This window comes from Pinus tabuliformis, chromosome 8, assembly GCF_031772625.1.
Source record: "Pinus tabuliformis cultivar Carrire ecotype Pingquan chromosome 8, CPIR1, whole genome shotgun sequence".
Taxonomy (NCBI): Eukaryota; Viridiplantae; Streptophyta; class Pinopsida; order Pinales; family Pinaceae; genus Pinus; species Pinus tabuliformis.
Window position 1 is genome coordinate 528,161,437 of NC_142294.1, and position 12,131 is coordinate 528,173,567.

At 41.3% G+C, this 12,131-nt stretch overlaps 1 protein-coding gene across 3 annotated transcripts in view; it reads right to left on the reverse strand.

Annotated features, from left to right (window-relative positions):
- The window catches only part of LOC149236479 (uncharacterized), a 424,387-nt gene extending 412,903 nt beyond the window's left edge, over positions 1–11,484 (reverse strand). For 2 of the 3 annotated variants that reach the window (XM_089372401.1, XM_089372403.1), the window contains exon 1: positions 10,266–11,483. In XM_089372401.1, the coding sequence (XP_089228527.1) occupies positions 10,266–10,967 (702 nt within the window). In that variant the 5' untranslated portion in view covers positions 10,968–11,483. Of the gene's footprint in view, positions 1–10,265 lie in introns of all 3 variants that reach the window. The other variant, XM_089372402.1, reaches the window with a different exon arrangement.
- Between the last annotated feature and the right edge of the window lie 647 nt (positions 11,485–12,131).

The window sequence follows — 12,131 nt, forward strand, 5'->3', positions numbered from 1 at the left end:
AGAGAGAGAGATAGTACGTTTACAATAGAAGTCAACACTTTGACTTATCTAGATAAGAGCATAGATCATCTCTAAGAAGATGATACATGAGATCAGTTGAAGACATGCTGCTTCCACTGATTTTGCAAGGTGACTCCTTCGCGCCACGCTGCACCATGCTGCACCTCACCATGCTGCACCCATCATCACTATGCTGCATCTCATCACGCTTCATTAATCATGACTGTACCCATCACTGTACTGCATTATGTGCCATTGCTGCACCATGTTGCCATCCTGACCTATGTGTTGGCTGCACCTTGCTTACTTGTTGTCCCTTGCTTGCTTGTTGTCCCTAGCATGATTGTTGTTGCATGCTAGTTGTCCCTTGCATGCTCGCTGTAACATTACATGCTTGGTGTATTTGCTGCTAAGTACCATACAACTGTCCCAATGTTAGTTAGTTGTCCCTTGCAAGCTGCTCTCCTTCAGAGACAGATGCTCCGACTGTTTCGGCAGTTCCCGGCAGTTCTGGCAGTCCTGACAGTTTCGGCTTTTCCGGCATTTCCGGCAGTTCCGGCTTTTCCGGCATTTCCGACTTTTCCGGCAGTTCCGGCTTTTCCGGCATTTCCGACTTTTCCGGCAGTTCTGGCTTCTCTGGCTTTTTCGGCAGTTCCGTATTTTCCGGTAGTTCTGACGTTTCTGCCAGTTCTGGCAGTTCCGGCTTTTCTAGCAGTTCCGGCTTTTCCGGCAGTTCCGACTTTTCCGGCAGTTCTGGCTTTTCCGGCTTTTCCGGCTTTTCTGGCAGTTCCGGCTTTTCCGGCTTTTCCGACAGTTCCGGCTTTTCCGGCTTTTCTGGCAGTTCCGGTTTTTCCGGCATTTCCAGCTTTTTCGGCATTTCCGGCTTTTTCGGCAGTTCGGCTTTCTGTCCTCTGGATCAGGGCAACGTTATTCCTTAGGATCTCTCCTCCTACTAAAACCCAAAGACAAGTAGAGAGAGGAAGAGATCCCAAGTGTGTTGAAATCACTTGAAGGCCACCTCTATTTATACTAAAACGTTGAGCACAAGTGAGGTTTATTTGGGTACTGGCCCACCTTGACGAATTGTCCCATAACACAAATAAATTCATATCTCCATGAATACTTATCGGAATCGGATGATCTTTAGATCAATCCTACACCTCTCGATGAGAGGGATCTAAGAAAAATATCAGCTTCCATTAATAAGATGACCCACATGGAGTTTGGCCCTAGTTGCCAATTTTAACACTCCCTCTCAACTAGCGAGAACTCCATCTGCTGATCCATATGTCTGATTGTACTATCTCTGCATCAGTACCTTGCACTGCTCTGCTCTGTTGAGCTCTGCTTTGCTCTGCTCTGCTGAACCATGAAGAAGAAGAATTGATCGAGAATGTCTCATACCATTCTCTACTGACCCGAAGTCAGTTTCATTTGAAGAGAGTGTGACACATCACTCTTATAGACTCGAAGTCAGTTTTATTGATCCCAGATCAATATCACAAGAGAGTGTCTCAAACCACTCATACTGATCCCAGATCAATGTCACAAGAGAGTGTCTCAAACCACTCATACTGATCCCAGATCAATGTCACAAGAGAGTGTCTCAAACCACTCATACTGATCCCAGATCAGTTTCATTGAAATGGAGGTCATCCTAGCATAGAGAGTGCGGTAGATACAGCGATGTGTCCATCGAAAGTACTACTATGGTCCCTATCCTCATTTCCCTGCTCATTGATCAGATGAGAGGTACTTCCCATGAGTCCCAGACTGCATGGGTAGGATGCCTCGACAGGAGAACTAATCATCCTGTCCACAAGAGAACGAATCATCCTGTCAGTGGATGCCACGGAGAACTAATCATCCTGGCCCACAGGAGAACTAATCATCCTATTCCACAGTCACCACGGAGAACAAATCATCCTGGCCCACAAGAGAACTAATCATCCTGTTCCATAGTCGCCACAGAGAACAAATCATCCTGGCCCACAGGAGAACTAATCATCCTGTTCCACAGTTGCCACGGGAGAACTAATCATCCCGGCCCACAGGAGAACTAATCATCCTGTTCATAGCGCACCACCAGGGGAGGGTGAGTCGCCCTGTGGTCGTATGTTGCTCCAGTAAGTACCCCAAGCCCCCTAGAGCTCCCAAAGCTCAATGCATGCAACATGCAAGACCCTTATAAAAAGGTCTCTCAACGACTCCAAGTCATTCGGGAAAGTCACAGATTTGACCGGGGCTTTGACAAAATGTCTGCGATCTGTACATCAGTCTCAATGTGATGGAGCCTCCTCGCTCATCGACTTACCATATTGCAGATAAGGCAGTATCTGATGTCTATCTGCTGGAGAAATCATCGAATAAGGGATTCCTCAATAATCGAATCCCCCCTCTAGTTGTCACAAAGAATCACTGTGGTATTCATCATGTGTACAAACAGCTCACTTAAGAGCTTCTACAACCATGCAATGTCACACGAGATCATACTCGTAGCTATGTATTCGGTCTCGGCGGTGCTTATAGCAACCGACTTCTACTTCCTGCTCATCCATGATATCGAAGCAGAATCCAAAGAGAACCAGCACTGAGAAGTGCTCTAGTGATCCTCCACACTGCCTACCCAGTCAGCATTCGAATAATCATGCAGTTTCATATTTCCGGCAGTGTATCTCAATCCATGAGAGATTGTGCCCCGAAGATATCTCAGAAGATTCTTGGCACCAATCCAGTGAGGCTCAACCAAATATGAGCTCACCATGCTAACTGCAAAACATATGTCCAGATGGAAGTTCATCAAGAACATCAACGCGAATGAGTTTATGAAACTCAAACGCATTTCCCAAATCTGGTCCGACATCACTACCGTATAACTTCTGAAAGTTAAGATCCTCGAGGTAGTCACAGGCTTGCAGTTAATCATTCCACATCCGAAATCCAACTCTCTCTTACTTTTGCAAATGAGAGGGTCTGCACCTATCAGAAATAGGTCGTCCTCATAAGGTGCTGGTATGAGAGGTCTATCATCCACAACCTTCAAACAATGGTTTGGATCGGCTTCATTCTTAGTGAATCTCAGCTTCATCTAACAACTATCAATCCTCTCATACTACGCCCGGAGAGTTTTGCTTCAAGCCATAGAGGGCTTTCTTCCACCTGCATACATGAGATTCCCGATCATGAATCTCAAACTCCTCGGGTTGTTCCAAACCTGTGGACCTACTGCATGAGGGGAATGGTCCCCTTATAAGATTTTCCTTCGGTACATCTTAGACATGTACCTTCATGCGCTACTTGAATTCAGACATCCCTATCACCATTTGACTCACATCAGGTAGGGCCCCATAGGTAGACCTCTGGTGTTATAGATGCGATATGTCAATTGACATGATCCCTAATGGACCATCCTGCAACTTGATACAAATTGCCAACCCTGAACCCATGAGAAAAAGCATCTTTGAAAATTCTATTTTCAAACACATACCTTTCCATCGATGAGTGCCACCTTGTAACCTTTAACTTCCATTGCTGAAATGGACACCAGGTTCTTCTTGCGATCAGGTACATAAAAGAGATTCTATAAATGAATCGAGTTACCCTCATTCAATTGAGGGGTAACATTCCCTACACCCATTCCACGATAGGTGGCATCGGCTCCTAGTATAATCCCACGAATGTTTCCATCTCTACCAAATTAGAGAGTGCACCCATCTATCCGATGAAGTGCCTTGAAGCACTATAATCTATAAGCCAGATTCCCAAAGAATCTGAAGGAGAGGGCCAATACAAGATAACGCTTCTTTATCTTATCAGAAACAACACTTGATTCTTCATACCTAGGGTTCCTTGCTTTCTATGAAGAGTTGGCCATTTCCTCGATGACCTGCATTCCCTGTCATTCCTTTGATCATTGAAAATGTCCCTGGAATGATTGTTATCATCATCAAGTGATGTGTCCCTACCATCGGACACTCCTTCGCATAATGGTCGAACTAATTATCTGCCTTTCCTTCCACCCTGAGATCCGGTCTTCCAATGAAGTGATCTTTAGGTAGGCCATATTTCGCTACGCCATTCTGATAATATTCTCTGCTTCAACTTCACCCTTGGTGAATTTGAAGAGGGATGAGGAATCCACTGATCCTTTTGTCCTTTCCCAACTGTCTTCAGTGATTGCTCTTTCACTCTTGCTTGGGCATTGTCTTCACCTCAGCTCCGATACCATGTTAATTTTAGGTATGTTCTATGCTTAGAGCAATTTATTTCAATTTTCACAGTTGGCTCAATATCTTTTCTAGATTAGCAATCACATCAGCATTAAAGTAAACTGCAAATAGAACATAAACATAAATCGCAGAAGACAAGCCAAGACAAGAGGACACAAGATGTGGTGCTAGCCAGGGACAAACCCAAATGTGGGGAAACCCTTGATCAATTCTTCTTATATGTTCTTCAATAGTTCAGCAGAGAGAGAGAGAGATAGTACGTTTACAATAGAAGTCAACACTTTGACTTATCTAGATAGGAGCACAGATCATCTCTAAGAAGATGATACATGAGATCAGTGAAGACATGCTACTTCAACTGATTCTGCAAGGTGACTCCTTCACCTATCGTTGTGTTGCATTTCGTCATCATGCTGCACCTCACTGCGCTGCACCATGCTGCACCCATCATCACTATGCTGCATCTCATCACGCTTCATTAATCATGATTGTACCCATCACTGTACTGCATTATGTGCCATTGCTGCACCATGTTGCCATCCTGACCTATGTGTTGGCTGCACCTTGCTTGCTTGTTGTCCCTTGCTTGCTTGTTGTCCCTAGCATGCTTGTTGTTGCATGCTAGTTGTCCCTTGCATGCTAGCTGTAACATTGCATGCTTGGTGTATTTGCTGCTAAGTACCATACAACTGTCCCAATGTTAGTTAGTTGTCCCTTACATGCTGCTCTCCTTCGGAGACAGATGCTCCGACTGTTTCGGCAGTTCCCGGCAGTTCTAGCAGTTCCGGCTATTCCCGGTAGTTCTGGCAGTCCCGGCAGTTCCGGCTTTTCCAGCAGTTCCGGCATTTCCGGCGTTTCCGGCTTTTCTGGCAGTTCCGGCTTTTCCGGCATTTCCGGCTGTTCCGTCTTTTCCGACTTTTCCGGCAGTTTCGGCTTTTCCGGCAGTTCTGGCAATTCCGGCAGTTCTGGCAATTCCGACTTTTCCAGCTTTTCCGGCATTTCCGGCTTTTCCGGCAGTTCTGGCTTCTCCGACAATTCTGGCTTTTCCGGCTCTTCCTGCTTTCCGGTTTTTCTAGCCATTCCGGCGTTTCCAGCATTTCCGGCAGTTACGACTTTTCTGGCTTTTCTCGCAGTTCCGGCATTTCCGGCTTTTTCGACATTTCCGGCTTTTTTCGCCAGTTCCGACTTTCTGTCCTCTGGATCAAGGCAACGTTATTCCTTAGGATCTCTCCTCCTACTAAAACCCAAAGACAAGTAGAGAGAGGAAGAGATCCCAAGTGTGTTGAAATGACTTGAAGGCCACCTCTATTTATACTAAAACGTTGAGCACAAGTGGGGTTTATTTGGTTGTTGGCCGACCTTGACGAATTGTCCCATAACACAAATAAATTCATATCTGCATGAATACTTATCGGAATCGGATGATCTTTAGATCAATCCTACACCTCTCGATGAGAGGGATCTAAGAAAAATATCAGATTCCATTAATAAGATGACCCACTTGGAGTTTGGCCCTAGTTGCCAATTTTAACAGATGGAGCCTTCTTGCTCATCGATGTACCATATCCCAGATAAAGTGGTACATGATGTCTATATGCTTGGAGCGATCATAACACACGAGATTCCTCAACAATCGAATCACCCTCTGGTTGTCACAGAAGATCACGGTGGTATTCATCATGTGTCAAACAGCTCACTGAAGAGCTTCCTCAACCAAGCAGCGTCACACAAGGTCATACTCGTAGTTATGTATTCGGTCTCAGCGGTGCTCAAAGCAACCGTCTTCTGCTTCCTGCTCATCCAGGATATCGAAGCAGAACCCAAAGAGAACCAACACTCATAAGTGCTCTTGCAATCCTCCACACTGTCTGCCCAATCAGCATTCGAATAATCATGCAGCTTCATATTTCTGGCAGTGTATCTCAATCCATGAGAGATTGTGCCCCGAAGATATCTCAGAAGATTCTTGGCACCAATCTAGTGAGGCTCAACCATATATGAGCTTAACATGCTAACACATAACTTCTGAAAGTTAAGATCCATCGGGCTTGCAGTTCACCATTCCAAATCCGGAATCCAACTCCCTCTTACTTTTGCAAATGAGAGGGTTTGCACCTGTCAAAAAGAGGTCATCCTCATAAGGTGCCAGTATGAGAGGTCTATCATCCACAACCTTCAAGCAATGGTTTGGATCGGCTTCACTCCTAGTGAATCTCAGCTTCATCAGACAACTATCAATCCTCTCATATTAAGCCCGGGGTGTTTTGCTTCAAGCCATAGAGGGCTTTCTTCCACCTGCATACATGAGATTCCCGATCATGAATCTCAAACCCCTCGGGTTGTTCCAAACCTGTGGACCTGCTATATGAGGGGAATGGTCCCCTTGTAAGATTTTCCTTCAGTACATCTTGGACATGTACCTTCATGCTCTTCTTGAATTCAAGCATCCCTATCACCATCTAACTCACATCAGGTAGGTCCTCATAATAAGCAAACCTCCAGTGCTATAGATGAGATGTGTTAACTGACATGGTCCCCAATGGACCATCCTGCAACTTTATATAAATTGCCAATCCTGAACTCAAGGATAAAAACATCTTTGAAAGTTTTATTTTCAAACACGTACCTTTCCATCGATGAATGCCACCTTGAAACCTTTGACTTCCATTGCCGAAATGGACACCAGGTTCTTCTTGCAATTAGATACATAAAAGAGATTCTTGTAAATGAATCGAGTTACCCTCATTGAATTTAGGGGTAACATTCCCTACACCCTTTTCAGGATAGGTGGCAATGACTCCAAGTATAATCCCACGATTGTTTCCATCTCTATCAATTTAGAGAGAGCACCCTTCTATCCGATGAAGTGCCTTGAAGCACTACAATCAATAAGCCAGATTCCCAAAGAGTCTGGAGGAGAGGGAAAATATAAGATAATGCTTCTTTATCTTATTAGAAACAACATTTGATTCTTCATACCTGGGGTTCCTTGCTTTCTTCAAAGAGTCGGCTATTTCCTTGATGACCTGCATTACCTGTCATTCCTTCAATCATTGAAGATGTCCCTGGAATGACTTGTATCTTCATCAAGTGATGTGTCCCTACCATTCGGACACTCCTTCCATAATGGTCAAACTAATTACAAACAAGGCATCTGCCTTTCCTTCCACCCTTAGATCCGGACTTCCCATTGAAGTGATCTTTAGGTAGGCCATCAAAAGCACTGCGCCATTCTGATAATATTCTCTGCTTCGACTTCACCCTTGGTGAATTTGAAGAGGGATGAGGAATCCATTGAGCCTTTTGTCCTTTCCCAACTGTCTTCGGTGATTGCTCTTTCACTCTTGCTTGGGCTTTGTCTTCACCTCAGCTCTGATACCATGTTAATGTTCTGTGCTTAGAGCAATTTATTTCAATTTTCACAGTTAGCTCAATATATTTTCCAGATTAGCAATCACATCAGCATAATAGTAAATTGCAGATAGAACATAAACATAAATCGCAGAAGACAAGCCAAGACAAGAGGACACAAGATGTGGCGCTAGCCAAGGACAAACCCCAATGTGGGGAAACCCTTGATCAATTCTTCTTATATGTTCTTCAATAGTTCAGCAGAGAGAGAGAGAGAGATAGTACATATACAACAGAAATCAACACTTTGACTTATCTAAATAAGAGCATAGATCATCTCTAAGAAGATGATACATGAGGTAGTTGAACTCAGTTGAAGACATGTTGCTTCAACTGATTCTCCAAAATGACTCTATCACCCTGCTGCACCTATCATTGTGCTGCTCCTCATCATCATGCTGCACTTCGCTGTACTGCACCATGCTGCACCCATCATCACTATGCTGCATCTCATCATGCTTCACTAACCATGACTGTACCCATCACTGTACTGCATCATGTACCATGCTGTCCCATGTACCATTGCTGCATCATGTTAAAATCGATGAGAGGGATCCAAGAAAAATATCAGCTGCCATAAATAAGATGACCCACATGGAGTTTGGCCCTAGTTGTCAATTTTAACATACAAGGACTACAAAAATGCCTTCAATGACATCGATAGGCATTTTTACAAAAACATTTAAGCAAAAACCCAGATTGTTATAGCTGTTGAAAATCTGAATCCGCGATGCCAGTGACATCCATATTACATACATACATAGCATCCAACCCCCAATCCCAGTCACCTAAACTGTGATCAGCATCTACCTTGTACTTTATGCATTTTTGTAAATCTGTTTAAATTTAATGTGTATACCTCTGCTACTTTTGGATACAAGTAATAAGGCATCAAGCAAGGTCTCCACTACAACGTTGTAGCTTACATACATACATAGAATCCAGCCCCCAGCCCCAATCACCTAACCTATGATCGGCATCTACCTTGTACTTTATCATTTTTATAAATCTGTTTAAATTTAATGAGTATACCTCTGCTACTTTTGGATACAAAGGCATCAAGCAAGGTCTCCACTACAACGTTGTAGCTTCCAAAGTACATATATATACAGAAAGAGAGAGGCTACCAAGCAATATACATTTCAAAAACACCTTTTCTTCCTAGTTTTGAATTTGTTTCTCAAATTAACTGTTTGCGAACATCAAGTAAAGTTCGTCAATGGTTGCTCCCTTAGTTGCCACATTCCATGGTTTTTCCACGGAAAATTATAAGTTCATCCAATCTCAAGAACTGCCAAAATTTATGGCATATATTATCGCAGATTTAATAGTAAATTTCAAGTTAGAGAAAAATTCTTCGGCGAAAATCACATGGAATACCATTTGTCGACGCGTTTCGAACCAACTAGTGTGGTTCATCGTCAGGACAAGTTGAAGAAACAGATCTAGCTCATCATGTTAAATAGTCTGAGCGGAGCCTCCAACAGCTACCTTGCCTAACGGCTAGTTTGACTCTAGGACCAGGGTCAAAATTATTATATTAGTTTAATTAGTATAAAATAAATAAATTATTATTGAGGGTATTTGGTTTAAGAAATAATTATTAAAATAATAATTTAAAAGGAAAATTAGTTAAATAAATGACCTTATAATAAATGAATAAGTTAAAATATATAAAATAATTTTATTCAAAAGTATTATTAAAAACTGTATGTTAATTAATAAATAAAAGTTAATTAAGTTGTATGAAGGACCATATAAGATAGAATATAATAAAGAAAATCAAAGGATGTTATATTAGTTAGGAAATTAGTTAAAAATATAAGCTGATTAGAATTTGAAAGGAAAAATTAGTTATATGAAGGACCTTAGAATATAAAAATAAAAATAACAGGAAGGGGTGCCAATTTATAAGAATTATACAAAAAATAATTGAAATGGGTGCCAATATATAAAAATAATAGGTATTAAAATGGAAAAATAGTCACAAAGGACCTTAAAATATCAAGAAGATCACATCAGGGACTTAAAAATAAATCAATAAATAAATATCACGCGAATAAAAAACTAATAAATAAATAAACAAAAAATAAAAATAAAAATAAAAATAAAAATCGAAAAATAAATAAAAATAATAAATATAAAAATAAATCGGTTAAAAAAAAAATAATAATAATCATAAATAAATCAAAAAAAAAAAAAACAGAGGACAAAAAAACGACTAGGAGGAGAGGGCAGGGACCCAACACCTACTGACTTTCCAACCATCGTCTCTACTGATTTTTGCCGAAATTTTTTTCTCTAACTTGATATGGATCACAGATGCCTGAACTCTATTAGTAAATTTCAAGTTTAAAGGCGAATTTAACGGCCAGCCAAATTGTTTTTTATAAAATTCATCCATTGTTCTAATATATATATATAATACTGTCTTTAACATATTTTCAGCTCTAACATAACTGGCTTCATATGTTTTTTGGCTTTCCCAAATTTCTTTGTCACGGCATGCGAACCAAGTGACTCATATGGCACGCAATAAACCAGGTTTTCAATGCTCTGACCCAGTGGGCAGTTTTAATTTTACCATTCAACATTAAACTGACTGACAAAAAGCTAAAGGCGTACCTGCAATATAACAGAATTGATGACGTCTGCATATTTTACTGCCAAGTTAAGTGACATACACCGGGCAGGGGCGACTGCATAGCACCGAATCTGACTTCTGGGTATATTACCCAAGTTCTCCCTGTTGTTTACCACCACCAAAGTAAGCAGGGCAGCAACTCCTGACCCAAGTGAATGCCCTGCAAAAGTAAGGGTATATGAAGGGTTTTTCTCGATCAAATCCTTCAATGTGTCGGATTCAGCAGTGATCAGCCAAGTAGCAGACTTGAGAAGCCCATTATGCACATAGCCTCCATCAAACATCGCTTGCCCGAGCTTATTGTCCAGCAATACAGCATAATCACTTTCCTTAGCCAAATTTAGGCCTCTAAAGGCCAAAACTATATCATGAGCCTCATGATCAACGTAAATCAGATATGCTGGAGCTCTGCCCTGTGTGGTCTCATAAGTGACCCTCTTCACTAACCAATCAGGATTCATCCTATAGCCTCCTGGAGGTGCCCATTTAGGGTTTCTCAAATCATCTTCATAAACTGCAAGGATTATTCTACAAATCCTTGGCACGGGTTCAAAGTCCTCAATATTGGCAAGTGCCCATTTTTCACTGTCATGGGCTCCTGAATGTAAACAACGTTTCCATGCCCACCTAGAACATCCCAAGCAATATATACATTCAAACAGAGGTATTCCAAAGGTAGACATGCTTATTTACCAGTAGACATTTGAACGCGATATCCCCAAAGCAAATTTCATAAAACCCATATGCGAGAAAAAATAAATTCAGAAATTCGCTGCTGCACCCAGTTCAAATCGGGCTTATGTCCAGTAGCTCAGATGTCGAGTAGTACACCCAATTCAAATTAGGCCTATCTCAAATAGCTTAGATGTCTACAGGTGGTATTGGTAAAACATGAATGATTTTTGCAGCGGATTGGTGAAAGTGAACTTGGAACCCAAATGTCGATTAGACATGAAAATGAAAATGGATTTGCTGACATTAAAATTGCACTCAAAGCCCAAATAGATTACAATGAAAAGGGGATTAAGAGAGACTGGATAGTTGAGAGAGAGTGGCCAGATGGTGCCAACTTCAGCGTCATTCGAAGATTGCTTGCTATTGTTGCTTACACCAATTCGTTGGGTTCATATGAGTTGGCGGATAGGACAGTTGTCTCCGTAATGTAACTCTTCACAGGCATCAGTGCAAGAAAATTAAATATGACATCTGGCTGGACGCTCCATTAGCCAGCACATAGGTTTCACTTGCCACTGTTTTAGGTGGGGCAGTGTGGATGGACCGTATGTGCATTTGTTTTCATTTGTTATGTGAAAAAAGTAAGGGACATTGTCTATTGGACGAAGTGTAAAGTGAGGAGAGTACAAAAGTATTTTGATGAGGGTGGCCTGCAACAGGTGGTTTGAATAAGTTAATGGAGTAGCCATCCAATAGCTTTGTAAGTTTGGCCAGTTCGCTTGGATTTTAGAATTGGATACTTGAGGGTTTTCTTTCTAAATCATTAGAAAGATCAGAATTTACGATTCAATTCACAAAACAATAAAATTCTGAAATACATTATATTTTTTTTTATCAAACTTGTGATCAGAATTTACAATTCAATTCACAAAACAGTAAAATTCTGAAATACATTATATTTTCTTCGGATCAAACTTGTCCTCATCAGCACAAACTGTTAATTTTTTTATTATTTTTTCTTTCTCACGGTCCCGCAACCAGCTGATTCAACTAACGAAGTTTAATTGGAAAACACAGAGAATTGAACTAGTTTTATGACAGAGGGCTATAGATTTGGTAGGGGACTTCAACCAATTATACTATATTTTCAATTATTATATACATTACATTTT